The sequence below is a fragment of the Microtus oregoni genome, unplaced genomic scaffold, assembly GCF_018167655.1.
Source record: "Microtus oregoni isolate MIOR12 unplaced genomic scaffold, Mior012 000081F_ref0000091, whole genome shotgun sequence".
NCBI lineage: Eukaryota > Metazoa > Chordata > Mammalia > Rodentia > Cricetidae > Microtus > Microtus oregoni.
Window position 1 is genome coordinate 5,331,941 of NW_024544541.1, and position 14,786 is coordinate 5,346,726.

General features: G+C 44.2%; 1 protein-coding gene across 1 annotated transcript; it reads left to right on the plus strand.

Moving 5' to 3' along the window:
* The first annotated feature begins 116 nt into the window (after nucleotides 1-116).
* On the plus strand, nucleotides 117-11,773 carry LOC121441767 (oogenesin-1-like). The gene is made up of 4 exons (XM_041643047.1): nucleotides 117-237; nucleotides 9,013-9,325; nucleotides 9,987-10,565; nucleotides 11,134-11,773. Exons 1-4 carry the CDS (start codon nucleotides 117-119, stop codon nucleotides 11,771-11,773), a joined length of 1,653 nt encoding a protein of 550 aa, XP_041498981.1.
* The last annotated feature ends 3,013 nt before the right edge of the window (nucleotides 11,774-14,786 follow it).

Below are 14,786 nucleotides of genomic sequence, written 5' to 3' on the forward strand. Positions count from 1 at the left end.
ACCTTCTGCTGGAGTTAAAGCCACGATTCACCTCTCTGTGGTGTGCAGTCTCTCCAAAGAAAGAGGAGGACAACAGGCAAAAAAGAAAAATAAAACTAAAAAGGAGAGGACTAGAGATGGAAACGATTATTCACATTCTGGAGGAAGGAAACTCCCTAAAACACTGCCACAACTGTTTACTTCTAAAGCACCAGAATGGCTTCCTGAGTCCTTCTGAAACTAGTAAGACTGAAGGGGGTAGGATTTCTAATTTAATGTCAGCTGGACACTGAATGGAAGCAGGCTGCTTTCTGCAAATTCGAGGACACTATAGGCTCCATGCATCAATCGACAGATGCAAAGACTTTTTTTTTTTCATTTTCAATTTCAAAACAAGATATTAACCCTGGCTGTTTGGAATTCACTGTGAACCCTGGCTGTCCTGGAAATCTCTGTAGACCAGGGTGGTCTCCATATCAGACATCCACCTCCCTGTGTCTGCTACATGCTGGGATGAAATAGCATTCCAAAACCTCCTGGCTTGGAACTCACTGTGAAGCCCAGGCTGATCTCAAACTCACAAGTAAGTATCAGCCTTCCTCTGCTTCCCTACCGCTGGGATTTAAGGCATGCTCAAGAATATGTAGTTTGGCGCTCTCTCTCTCTCTCTCTCTCTCTCTCTCTCTCTCTCTCCCAGCCTCCCTTCAGAAAATTGGCTCCTGCCTCTCTCTCCTTTCCCCTCTCTCCCTCTCCCTTCGTCTTTTTCCTTACATCACCCGCTACTAAGCTCTATATCCCCCACAAAGAAAAATACCAATCTTAAACTGACAAAAAGATCAGCATTGTCACTGGGAGGTTGGGGGTGGCACGCACCTTTAATCCAACATTCAGGAGGCAGAGGCAGGCAGATCTCTCAGATCAGGGCCAGCTTGGTCTACAGAGCTACTGCCAGGACAGCCTACAAAGCTATGTAGAGAAACCTCTTCTCACAAAAACATTGAATCTAATTTCCTTTGTTTAGTTGTTTTCCTGACCATTATCCATAACTTGTAACCAACACACTAAACAAAGACAGACCATCCATAATCCAATTTTGGGAAATGGGGGCATAGTTGTCCAGTGTGTTTCCTGCTGATTGGAGGAACTAATTATCTTATGGGGGACACAAAGAATGTTTAGGATTATGGTCAAGTCCTGATTGGATTATTCGGTGAGGCTGGATCATCTAAGCAGCAGTCTTGAAACTACTGTGGAGGTGGAACTCAGACGAAACAGCAACAGAGGTGCTCTAAAGCGTTGGATCATCTGGGCCATCTGTCCCTATGAGATATTTCAGGGGGTCTCTCTTGAAGAATTCTTATTTTTTTTAAACACTGAATGAACCTACAGCCTCTCGCTTCATGTGGAACCAAAAGCAAAACTTCTCCAAAGTAAAATATCCTTTGGATTAAAAATTTTGACCTCACGGCCTTTTTCAAATATCTAGGTTGGACTAATTCCAGCAGACTTCTATCTACTCAAATGTCTTTTAGCGCTGATTTTGGCTTTTTGAGATAGGTTTTCTGTGTTTCTTTGGCTGTCCTGGATCTAACTCTAGACCAGGCTGGTCTTGAACTCAGTTCTCCCTATCTCTGCTTCCCAAGTGCTAGGATTAAAGGCATGTGCCACACCCATCTCCTTTATTTTAAGGGCTTCATCCTTTTTCTCTCACAAGCCTACATGTATTTTTGAACCCATTGTAAAACATTTATAGCCTTCTTGCCCCACCTTAATCTGTCTTTCCTGCATCTCTATCTTGTTCTGACCACAGAGTCTCTAATCTGCTAAACAGCATGGCTAGGATTAGAGCTGCAGCTTTGGCAGCTGGTTCTGCTCCATTCCTTGGCTTCCTAATATTAATAGTCTAGCTTCATGGTGACACTAGCGGTAGCCATGTTTTTGTTACAAGTCTGGCGTTAAGGTCCTAGCCACTACCAAGAAGCCCGTGTACTGCTCATTAACACCATTTAAGTGTAGGTGAAAGAGAATCTCAAAAGAGCTGGGAGGAAACCAGGCATAGTGGCACAAGCCTTAAATCCCAGCACTAGGGAGGCATAGACAGGCAGATCTCTGAGTTCGAAGCAGAGTGTCATTGAGTTTGTGGACAGCCAAAAATACAGAGAAACCCTCTGGGAGTTTATTGCTGCTAAGGCTTAGTCAGGAAGCTCCTTTAAAAAAAAAAAAAAAAAGTAAACCCAGCCTTCCTGAAAAAAAAAAAGATGGTTATGAAAAAGCTGCACTTGACCATGTGGCCAGCACTTTAGGTTCTGCCTCTTCCTGGGGCTGGAAGATGGCCCCCTCACTCAATTACCTCTTCTGGTTTACCAGCTTTCTGTTACTGATGGTTTCCTCATGTGGGTGCCAGTCAGGGTTGCAGCAAGGATAAGCACAGCAGGAGAGGAAGCTAAACCAGGGAGGATGGGAGCTGGGATCACAAATGCTTCTCCTGAACCCAGGTGGGTAGGTTTGGGCTCAAATTCCTGGAGCTAGAATTCCAGTCCCTGAAATGGTGGCCAAAAAAGACTCAGGCAAACAACTTTTTCATAAACTCACATAAAAAACAATTGGGTGCTATATGAAGCAGGATTAGTAAAAACTCAGAGAAATTGGGTTCAACCTAAAGATCTGAATAGCAATGCAGCCAGTCTCTGTCTCTTACCAAAAGCTCAAGATGAAAATGGTGATCTTGCCTCCAGGAATCTCAGAATGAGACTGTGAGAACTGTCTCCTTCCATTTTATAATCCTCTCTAGAGCTGGGATTGAAGTCATGCACTGCTGGTTTCTATGGCAACTAGTGATGCTATTGGGATTAACGGGCTGTGTTATCAATGCTTGGCTGTAAGACTGACCAATGTGGCAATTTTACTCTCCAGAGGCAAGCTTTATTTATTAAAATACAATCAAAACTGGTCTGTGGTGGCACACGCCTTTAATCCAAGCACTTGGGAGACAGAGGCAGAGGCAGGCAGATCTGTGAGTTTGAGGCTAGTCTGGTCTACAAGAGCTAGTTCCAGGACAGAAGCCAGAGAAACCCTGTCTCAAAAAGACAAAAAAGAAAAAGGAAAAAGATAAAGTGGGAAGCACACTTGGAAGCATTGGCACAGGAGACCACTTCCTAAATAAATATAATCCCAGCAGCACAGGCAGGACCTCCTGCAACTGAACACTTCTACAAAGCAGGAACAAGACAAAGGTCAACAAGACAAAACTACAGCCTACAGAATGGGAAAAGATCTTCACTAACCACACAGACAAGTCTGATCTCCAAAATATACAAAGAACTCAAGAAACTGCTCACCCAAAGAACACATAATCCAATAAAAAAAATAGAGTACAGACCTAAACAGACAACTTTCAGAGGAATCTAAAATGGCTGGAAGACACTTAAGGAAATGTTTAACACCCTTAGTCAACAGAGAGGTGCAAATCAAAACTCTGATATACTATCTTATACCTGAAAGAGTGGTCAAGATCAAAAACACCAATGGCAACTTATGCTGGAGAGCTTGTGGGGAAAAAGGAACACTTCTGCATTGCTGGCAGGAACGCAAGCTGGTACAACCCCTTTGGATGTCAGTGTGGTGATTTCTCAGGAAATTAGGAACAACCTTCCTCACGACCAAATAATACCATTTTGGGGTATATATTCAAAAAATGCTCCATCATGCCAAAAGGACGTGTGCTCAACTCTGTTCATAGCAGCTTTGTTTATCATAGCCAGAACCAGGAAAAAACCTAACTGCCCCTCGATCGAAGAATGGATAATGTGGTACATTTACACAACGGAGTACTACACAACAAAAAAGAAAAAATAGCGACAGTTTGAATTTTGCAGGCAAATGGATAGAACTAGAAAACATTATTTCGAGTGAGGTAACCCAGAAACAGAAAGACAATTATCACATGTACTCACTCATAGGTGGTTTTTAAGCTTAAAGCAAAGAAAGCCAGCCTACAAACCACAATCCCAGAGAACCTTGACAACAATGAGGACACCAAGAGAGTCTTACATAGATCTAATCTACATGGGAAGTAGAAAGTAGAAAAAGACAATATCTCCTGAGTAAATTGGGAACATGAGGACCTTGTGGGAGAATTAAAGGGTGGAGGGGAAAGGCAGGGAGGGGAGCAGAGAAAAATGTAGAGCTCAATATATATCAATAAATAAACCTCCAAAAGCAAAAGAAACAGAATTCCCTACAAACTAAAAGAATACACACATTATTGAAGCAAGACAAGGCTAGACTGGGCTGCATAGATGGTGGAGCTAAGGGACTTACCTGAGTTGGATACTGGTGATAGGCCTCCAAATTCAGGCGGGGAAACGTCTCGTCTCCAGGTTTCAGAGACTCTGAGGGTTTCTCTGGCCACTCTGACTCTTTATAACCCTTCCCACTGAACCCGCCCCTTTGTAGTCACGCCCTCCCAGACTAATTCCATATTCTGATTCTAAAACTGAGTCTAATCTTACTCCATCAGGGATTTTGTTGATTTTGGATCAGATCTAAACACAGGAAAAAACTTAGACTATAACTATGATTAACTTATTCATTGAAAACAGCCAGAAGTGGTACACACCTTTAATCTCAACCATTAGGTGGCAGAGGCAGGCAGTTTGGAGTTCAAGGCCAGCCTAGACTAGAGTCTAGGATACACAGAGAATCTTTCTTTCTTTCTTTCTTTCTTTCTTTCTTTCTTTCTTTCTATATATTCTTTCCTTTTTTTTTCTGAGACAGTGTTTTTCTTGTAGATTTGGAGCCTGTCCTGAAACTAGCTCTTGTAGACCATACTGGCTTCAAACTCACAGAGATCTGTCTGCCTTTTGGCATGATGGAGCATTCTTTGAATATATACCCCAAAATGGTATTATTTGGTCGTGAGGAAGGTTGTTCCTAATTTCCTGAGAAATCACCACACTGACATCCAAAGGGGTTGTACCAGCTTGCATTCCTGCCAGCAATGCAGAAGTGTTCCTTTTTCCCCACAAGCTCTCCAGCATAAGTTGCCATTGATGTTTTTGATCTTGGCCACTCTTTCAGGTATAAGATAGTATATCAGAGTTTTGATTTGCACCTCTCTGTTGACTAAGGGTGTTAAACATTTCCTTAAGTGTCTTCCAGCCATTTTAGATTCCTCTGAAAGTTGTCTGTTTAGGTCTGTACTCTATTTTTTTTATTGGATTATGTGTTCTTTGGGTGAGCAGTTTCTTGAGTTCTTTGTATATTTTGGAGATCAGACTTGTCTGTGTGGTTAGTGAAGATCTTTTCCCATTCTGTAGGCTGTAGTTTTGTCCTGTTGATCTTTGTCTTGTTCCTGCTTTTCAGAAGTTTTCAGTTTCAGGAGGTCCTGTCTGTTCTGCTGGGATTATATTTAGGAAGTGGTCTCCTGTGCCAAAGCTTCCAAGTGTACTTCCCACTTTCTCTTTTTTCTTTTTTTTTCCATTTTTTTTATTGAGAAAAGGAGAAAAAAAAAACAAGTTTCCACCTCCTCCCAGCCTCCCATTTTCCTCCCCCTCCTCCCACCCTTCTCCCCCTCCCTCCACTCCTCTCCCCCTCCTGTGACTGAAAAAGCATGGGATAAAACTGGACTCTCTGAGCATGGCGAACAATGAGGGCTGATGAGAAGCCAAGGACAATGTCACGGGGTTTTGAAACTACGTAATGTGCTGGCTTTGTGGGAGCCTAGCCAGTTTGGATGTTCACCTTCCTCGGAATGGATGGAGAGGGGAGGACCAAGGATTTACCACAGGGCAGGGAACCCTGACCACTTTCTCTTTTTTCTTTTTCTTTTTTGTCTTTTCGAGACAGGGTTTCTCTGGCTTTGGAGCCTGTCCTGGTTCTAGCTCTTGTAGACCAGGCTAGCCTCGAACTCACAGATCCGCCTGCCTCTGCCTCCCAAGTGCTTGGATTAAAGGCGTGTGCCACCACAGACCAGCTTTGATTGTATTTTAATAAATAAAGCTTGCCTCTGGAGAGTAAAATTGCCATATTGGTCAGTCTTACAGCCAAGCAGTGGTAACACAGTCCTTTAATCCCAGTAGCATCACTAATTGCCATAGAAACCAGCAGTGCATGACTTCAATCCCAGCTCTAGAGAGGATTATAAAATGGAAGGAGACAGCTCTCACAGCCTCATACTGAGATTCCTGGAGGCACGATCACCATTTTCAGTTTGAGCTTTAGGTAAGAGACAGAGACCGGCTGCATTGCTATTTAGATCTCCAGGGTGAACCCCAATTTCTCCTAGATTTTACTAGTCCTACTTCATTTAGCACCCAATTGTTTTGTATGCGAGTTTATGAAATAGCGGTTTGCCTGAGTCTTTTTGGCCACCATTTCAGGGAGACTGGGGACTGGGATTCTAACTCCAGGAATTTGAGCCCAAACCTACCCACCTGGGTTCAGGAGAAGCATTTGTGATCCCAGCTCCCATCCTCCCTGGTTTAGCTTCCTCTCCTGCTGTGCTTATCCTTGCTGCAACCCTGACTGGCACCCACATGAGGAAACCATCAATAACAGAAAGCTGGTAAACCAGAAGAGGTAATTGAGTGAGGGGGCCATCTTCCAGCCCCAGGAAGAGGCAGAAACTAAAGCGCTGGCCACATGGTCAAGTGCAGCTTTTTCATAACCATCTTTTTTTTTTTCCAGGAAGGATGGGTTTACTTTTTTTTTTTTTAAAGGAACTTCCTGACTAAGCCTTAGCAGCAATAAACTCCCAGAGGGTTTCTCTGTATTTTTGGCTGTCCACAAACTCAATGACACTCTGCTTCGAACTCAGAGATCTGCCTGTCTATGCCTCCCTAGTGCTGGGATTTAAGGCTTGTGCCACTATGCCTGGTTTCCTCCCAGCTCTTTTGAGATTCTCTTTCACCTACACTTAAATGGTGTTAATGAGCAGTACACGGGCTTCTTGGTAGTGGCTAGGACCTTAACGCCAGACTTGTAACAAAAACATGGCTACCGCTAGTGTCACCATGAAGCTAGACTATTAATATTAGGAAGCCAAGGAATGGAGCAGAACCAGCTGCCAAAGCTGCAGCTCTAATCCTAGCCATGCTGTTTAGCAGATTAGAGACTCTGTGGTCAGAACAAGATAGAGATGCAGGAAAGACAGATTCAGATGGGGCAAGAAGGCTATAAATGTTTTACAATGGGTTCAAAAATACATGTAGGCTTGTGAGAGAAAAAGGATGAAGCCCTTAAAATAAAGGAGATGGGTGTGGCACATGCCTTTAATCCTAGCACTTGGGAAGCAGAGATAGGGAGAACTGAGTTCAAGACCAGCCTGGTCTAGAGTTAGATCCAGGACAGCCAAAGAAACACAGAAAACCTATCTCAAAAAGCCAAAATCAGCGCTAAAAGACATTTGAGTAGATAGAAGTCTGCTGGAATTAGTCCAACCTAGATATTTGAAAAAGGCCGTGAGGTCAAAATTTTTAATCCAAAGGATATTTTACTTTGGAGAAGTTTTGCTTTTGGTTCCACATGAAGCGAGAGGCTGTAGGTTCATTCAGTGTTTAAAAAAAATAAGAATTCTTCAAGAGAGACCCCCTGAAATATCTCATAGGGACAGATGGCCCAGATGATCCAACGCTTTAGAGCACCTCTGTTGCTGTTTCGTCTGAGTTCCACCTCCACAGTAGTTTCAAGACTGCTGCTGAGATGATCCAGCCTCACCGAATAATCCAATCAGGACTTGACCATAATCCTAAACGTTCTTTGTGTCCCCCATAAGATTATCAGTTCCTCCAATCAGCAGGAAACACACTGGAAAACTATGCCCCCATTTCCCAAAATTGGATTATGGATGGTCTGTCTTTGTTTAGTGTGTTGGTTACAAGTTATGGATAATGGTCAGGAAAACAACTAAACAAAGGAAATTAGATTCAATGTTTTTGTGAGAAGAGGTTTCTCTACATAGCTTTGTGGGCTGTCCTGGCAGTAGCTCTGTAGACCAAGCTGGCCCTGATCTGAGAGATCTGCCTGCCTCTGCCTCCTGAATGTTGGATTAAAGGTGCGTGCCACCCCCAACCTCCCAGTGACAATGCTGATCTTTTTGTCAGTTTAAGATTGGTATTTTTCTTTGTGGGGGATATAGAGCTTAGTAGCGGGTGATGTAAGGAAAAAGACGAAGGGAGAGGGAGAGAGGGGAAAGGAGAGAGAGGCAGGAGCCAATTTTCTGAAGGGAGGCTGGGAGAGAGAGAGAGAGAGAGAGAGAGAGAGAGAGAGAGAGAGCGCCAAACTACATATTCTTGAGCATGCCTTAAATCCCAGCGGTAGGGAAGCAGAGGAAGGCTGATACTTACTTGTGAGTTTGAGATCAGCCTGGGCTTCACAGTGAGTTCCAAGCCAGGAGGTTTTGGAATGCTATTTCATCCCAGCATGTAGCAGACACAGGGAGGTGGATGTCTGATATGGAGACCACCCTGGTCTACAGAGATTTCCAGGACAGCCAGGGTTCACAGTGAACTCCAAACAGCCAGGGTTAATATCTTGTTTTGAAATTGAAAATGAAAAGAAAAAGGCTTTGCATCTGTCGATTGATGCATGGAGCCAATAGTGTCCTCGAATGTGAAGAAAGCAGCCTGCTTCCATTCAGTGTCCAGCTGACATTAAATTAGAAATCCTACCCCCTTCAGTCTTACTAGTTTCAGAAGGACTCAGGAAGCCATTCTGGTGCTCTAGAAGTAAACAGTTGTGGCAGTGTTTTAGGGAGTTTCCTTCCTCCAGAATGTGAATAATCGTTTCCATCTCTAGTCCTCTCCTTTTTAGTTTTATTTTTCTTTTTTGCCTGTTGTCCTCCTCTTTCTTTGGAGAGACTGCACACCACAGAGAGGTGAATCGTGGCTTTAACTCCAGCAGAAGGTGATGAGAATTGGTAAACAGATCTCAACAATCCCTCAGCACTGACTGCCCTGACAGCTCCCTGTGTGTGCAGAAGGACTTCCTAAGTTTACAGTCATTAATGGTCTCTTTCTTTGCCTGCTTCCCCAGGATCATTTTTCCTGAAACCAGTCACATTGAGAGATCTAGCCCCACCAACACTTCAGCAGCTAGCGCTCGGGACCCTACTGAAGAATGAGGCCTTGGCCATTTCTGGTCTGGCAGACTGGCCCTGGATCCTGTTCCCAGCAGCATTTGAGAGGGCCTTCAGGAACAATCAGACCAACATCCTGCGGGCCATGGTGCCTGCCTGGCCATTCACATGCCTTCCTGTAAGAGTCCTGATGAAGACCCCACACCTGGAGACTTTGAAAACTCTGCTTGGTGGATCAGATGTGCTGATTACAGAGGAGCCTTGCCCCCGGTAAGCAAGATTCAGCTCGGTTGGAGGAGGCTCTGTGTGTACAAAGCAAGACCATGTGGGGCCTAGGACTATTTGGTCAAAGAGGGTTGAGAATTCTAATAGCATCTGCTTAGAGGATTCTCGAGGCTTTGGCCTGGTCTCAGCCATCTTGGCAATAATAATGTGGAGAAGACGAGAACAGCCACTGAGGATCCCTCAAGGGTGTCTGTCACTCAAAGTTCCAGGTGGAATGAGGCTGGGATTAAGGGGACTGGGAGGACGTGGGACAGGGCTGAGGATGCCTCCCTGGTAAAGTTCTCTTTATACTGAGCATGAGGTCCTGGCCTTGATTCGATGCATAGGAGAAAGCAAACTTTTGGAAGGGAGAGCTGATGTGAGATGTGGATGAGAAGAAGACTGTAGGGCTGGAGAGATGGCTCAGTGGTTAAGAGCATTGCCAGCTCTTCCAAAGGTCCTGAGTTCAATTCCCAGCAACCACATGGTGGCTCACAACCATCTGTAATGAGGTCTGGTGCCCTCTTCTGGCCTGTAGACATACACACAGACAGAATATTGTATATATAATAAGTAAGTAAATAAATAAATATTTAAAAAAAAAGAAAAAAAAGAAGACTGTAATATGTATGTTATTTGCTGAGATTGCTACCTGTTTCTCCCACAGCCGCGGGAAAATTAGAGTGCTGGATTTGACAAATAGGGATTCCTGTGTCAATCGAAGTCAATCCTGTGAAAGGGAAATCTTTTATCAGTTCACGAGAGAGAAGACAGTGGAGACGTGTCCTTACTTGCGAGTAAAGAAATATTTAAATGTCATAACTGACCTAAAAATCACGAAGAGTGGGTGCAATGAATGTACCACATACTTGTGGCGATGGGCCCAGCAGAGACAAAGTTCTGTTCATTTGTGCTGTCCAAAGATTGATATTTTGACATCAGGATACTTTCCCACTGCCATAGACTTTTTAAAGTCCGCAGATCTCCACTGTGTAAGGGAGCTGAAGTTGAAATTGATATGGATACACGACTTGGGTCTTTATGGACCGTACCTGAGACGGATGAGAAACCTTCACACACTCCATTTGCTGTACATTCAGAAGGATTCAAACATCAGTGGATCTGAAGTGCTGGAAGAGGAGTGCATGAACAAATTGGTATCACAATTACCCAAATTCCACTGTCTCCAGCATCTCTATATCAAATATTCTCCTGCTCTAGTTGGCAGCCTGGCTGATTGTCTCAGGTAAGGAAGGATAAAGAGAGCTTCTCCAGACAAATAACCCACCTTTGGCTTATAGGTTAGGAGGTCCTTGAACGTCAGGCTATGCACTATCAACCTTCTACACCCAAGGAGATGAGCTCTGTGCTAAGACACCTGTGACCAGCCCCAAGGGTGCCGATAATTGCTCATTAGAGAAAGGTTGATGGGTGCATAGAAAGGGACTGAGTTAGTGGGAAATGGGTGACACTTGCATTGAAGTTGTGGGACCAGGACATGGCAGTGGTGAGGAAAGGATGTCAGGGGACCCTACAGGGAAACCGCTATGGCGTCACTGAAGCTCGCTTGGGGGTAGGTAGTCCTTACAGTCTCCATATTCAATCCTCCTGATAGGAAAATCGCTGGTTTTTCTCCTGTGGCCTGAGCCTGGCCCATGCTAGATTTCTGTGATTTTTGTGAGCTGACCACAAAAGGGAGAGTCATGGGCGTTGACCTCCTTCAGAATGGATGAGGGAGAAGTACCATCTGCTACATTGTCAGTTCTAACCATCCTCTTCAACTCCATCTGACAGAAATCTCATTCTCTCTCTAGGTGCCTGAAGAAACCCTTGGAGACCCTGTCCATCACTCTCTGTTACATCATACAGAGAGACTTGGATTACCTGCCCCAATGCCTGAACCTTTTTGCACTTAAACATCTCGACCTGTCTTACACAATGTTGGACAGGAGTATTAAGCCACTTGGCTATCTCCTTGAGAGAGTAAAAGACACCTTGCAAACCCTTGACCTGGCCGGATGTCGGCTGAAGGATTCTCAATTTAGTGCTTTGATGCCTGCCCTGAGTCAATGCTCCCAGCTTTTCATGATCAATTTGTATATGAATGAACTGTCTCTACCCGTGCTGAAGCAAGTGCTTCACCACACAGCCAAGCTGAACAAGCTAACCGAAGAGACATACCCTGTCCCTCTGGAGTGCTATGATGGATGCCGTGTGCTTGTACGCAGATTTGATGAACTTGGTCCTGAGCTTCTGGATATACTGAGGTCCGAAAGACAGCTCAAGGCAGTCTGTTTTAACGCAGCCGTTTGCCGTAAATGTTGTGTGCGCTATGCCTATGACCTGAAGGGCAGCCATTGCTGGGGAAATCCTGCTGCGGCACATTGCCCCGTGATGCCGAGGGAATACTCTTATGAGCTATGGTTGAAATCCTTTGGATTATTGAACCGTTAGACTGCTCCCCACAGAGACCCACCCCTACCATGAGTAGCAGTGCCCTTCTGTCCACTGCACCAAATAAATGTGCTGTGATTCTGGTTTGCTGGTGTAAGCTTCACAGCACACAGTCCACTCATTCCCAGAATTCTGTTTCTGTTTTTTTCTTTCTTCATCCTACTCACCTGTAAGTCTCAAAGCTGTATGGGCCATGAAATTCTTTGGGACCCAGGGCACATGACCTCAGACCCTTCAGTCTAGTCGTCTGAGTTCTAAGATTGCTAACCATTACCAGGAGGCCCGGCTTGTAAGCCTCATAGCAGTGGGGCCTTATTCTTCAAAGCTCCTACCCTGTGGTTGTGGCTGGTGACCTTCACATAAAAACATCTTTTAGAGGGGCTGAGTAGATGGCTCAGTGGTTAAGAGCACTGACTGCTCTTCCAGAGGACCTGAGTTCAATTCCCAGCAACCACATGATAGCTCAATCCTCTGATCGGGTCTCCTCTTCTTGTGTGACAGGCAGAACCCTGCATCATAATAATATACATAATAGTAATCATAATCATTGAAAAATATTCATTACTTGGGCATGTTTCATTTTCTTGGTCTCTAAGAAGTGTACTTTAGCCCTGCAACTGTATTTTCTGTATTTTGGTGTTGCTGTCCCTGAAGCTACCCTATTCCCTTTGTGTAATTTGGTGCCACATTTTTCTTAATCAGGCTTTTTGTTGTTAGAAAATGATGAATAGAATCCTCCACTCATTCATCACAGGTATTTTGTGCTTATTTCCCTAAACCATGACTGAAGGAATGTTCAAGGATACTACAGGGGCTGGAGATATGGCTCAGTGGTTAAGAGCAGTGACTGCTCTTCCAGAGGACTCGGGTTCAATTCCCAGCACTTCCCAGCACCCACATGGCAGCTCACAACTGTCTGACGATCCAGTTGCAGGGGATCTGACACCTTCACACCAATGCACATAAAATAAAGTTAAATAAAGCATGAAAATATTTTAAAAAAAAAAGGATACTACACACCCAAGTAATATTGGGTACCAAGTGATAACCAAGAGGGACAATGTCCTTGTATTTGACCCTTGCTAGAATTTCAAGTTGACATTATTTACAATACACCAACATTCAGAGACCTAATCTCACAGTGGGATGGGCACAGTGGAACCCCAAGATATGTATTTCTTCATACACCCAGAAGGGTTTGTATACTGGCTAGGAAGAGCACTTTCTTTAGCATATCCCCTGGTAGAGAGATGTCAAATGCCATCCCATAGGAGTCTTACATCAATCCATCTGCTGAGATCTGAAGCCACTCTCAGTTGTTGCAGCCTTTTAGGTTCTCGACAGCGTCACACCCTGTTTCCTGCCTGTATGCATGGCAGACAGTAATACGTCCCTGTAAAAGATGCATCTCCACCCATTTCACTTTCTCTCTCCCTCTCCTGTTTCTGCAGATGTTGTCCCCAGAGAGTGGTCCCTTCCCTGCCCTCTCCCCTTCTGTCAGTAAACTTATCAGTTAAACTCTTTCTGCATAACCCCTTTGTCTGTCCCTCACTTGCCTTGGGCTCTCACCTGCCACCAAGGCAAACACTTGTAAAATAAAAAAGTAAATCCTAACACATACATACACAAACACAAATAACCTACATGAACTAGAACAACCACACACACACACACACACACACACACACACACACAACCTACATGAACTATAACAACCTCATTTAACAATTGAACTGTTGAATTTCACTATGGCATTCTCACACATACACATAATTTACTTTGTTCTTATTCATTGACTTCCCCCATTCTCCTCTCTCTGTTTCTTTCTTGTCCTCCTACAATGCTGAAAGCTTCATTATTCACGCCCCTATTGATTTTGCACTTACACATATAAATAGTCCCAATCAAGAAGACTCCCTCTACCCAACAGCCAACCTGCCTACCTACACTCACTGGAATTCAAACTAAATTCACATTTTATATCTTCAAGCATGTGCTGAGCTGAATATATCTAAGTATCTAAAACACCTTCCAGTAATGGAGAAGTCAAGGCTATATAACAAGAACTTACCTGCACCTCCCCCCTTTTCCTTTCGTATATCCCCACAAACAGACCAAGCCACACAATTGTCACCCACATGCACAGGACCTAGGCCGGTCCTCTGCCTGCTCATTAGCGGTCCATCGAAAGTCCATGACCTCCAACCAGCTCAGGTCACCTGTCTCTGTGGGTTTTCCCATCATGATCTTGCCCACCCCATCCCTTGCTCATATAATCCCCTAACCTCTCTTCAACTGGTCTCCCAGAGCTCGGCCCAGTGGTTGGCTGTGGATCTCTGCATCTACTTCCATTGGGTACTGGATGAAGGTTCTATGATAACAAATAGGGTAGTCACCAATCTGATTACAGGGGAAGGCCAGTTCAGGCACCCTCTCCAGAATTTCTAGGAGACTTGTGGATCCTTGGGAATTTCCCTAGCACCAGGATCCTCCCTATTCCATAACAGTCTCTTCTATCAAAATATCTCTCTCCTTACTCTGCCCCTCCATCCTGCCCCCATCTCAGCCATTTAATCCCTCATGTTTCAAGCCCCTCGTTCTCTCTCTTTTCTCTCCCCCCGTTTCCCAGGATATCTCATCTATTTCCTCTTCCCAGGGAGATACATGTGTCCCAGTTATGATCCTCCTTGCTATGTAACTTCTCTGGAGCTGAGGATTGTAGTGTGGTCATCCTTTGTTTTACATCTACTGTCCACTTAGGATTCAGTACATGCCATATCTGTCTTTCTGAGTCTGGGTTACCTCACTCAGGATAAATTTTTTTTAGTTCCATTCATTTGCCTGCAAATTTCATGATATAAATGTTTTTCTGCTGAATAATACACCATTGTGTAGATATATCTCATTTTTTTATCCATTCTTCAATAGAGGGTTATCTAGGTTGTTTTCAGGTCCTGGCTATTACAAATAATGCTGCTATGAATACAGTTGAGCAAGTGACCTGTGGTATGGT

Bases quoted from the DNA above. Each gene is read 5' to 3' on its own strand.
- LOC121441767 (XM_041643047.1), top strand. From the start codon at position 117: ATGGAAACGATTATTCACATTCTGGAGGAAGGAAACTCCCTAAAACAC. The intron at 238-9,012 runs GTAGGATTTCTA...CTGCTTCCCCAG, and splicing joins AACTAGTAAGACTGAAGGGG to GATCATTTTTCCTGAAACCA. The intron at 10,566-11,133 runs GTAAGGAAGGAT...TTCTCTCTCTAG, and splicing joins AGCCTGGCTGATTGTCTCAG to GTGCCTGAAGAAACCCTTGG.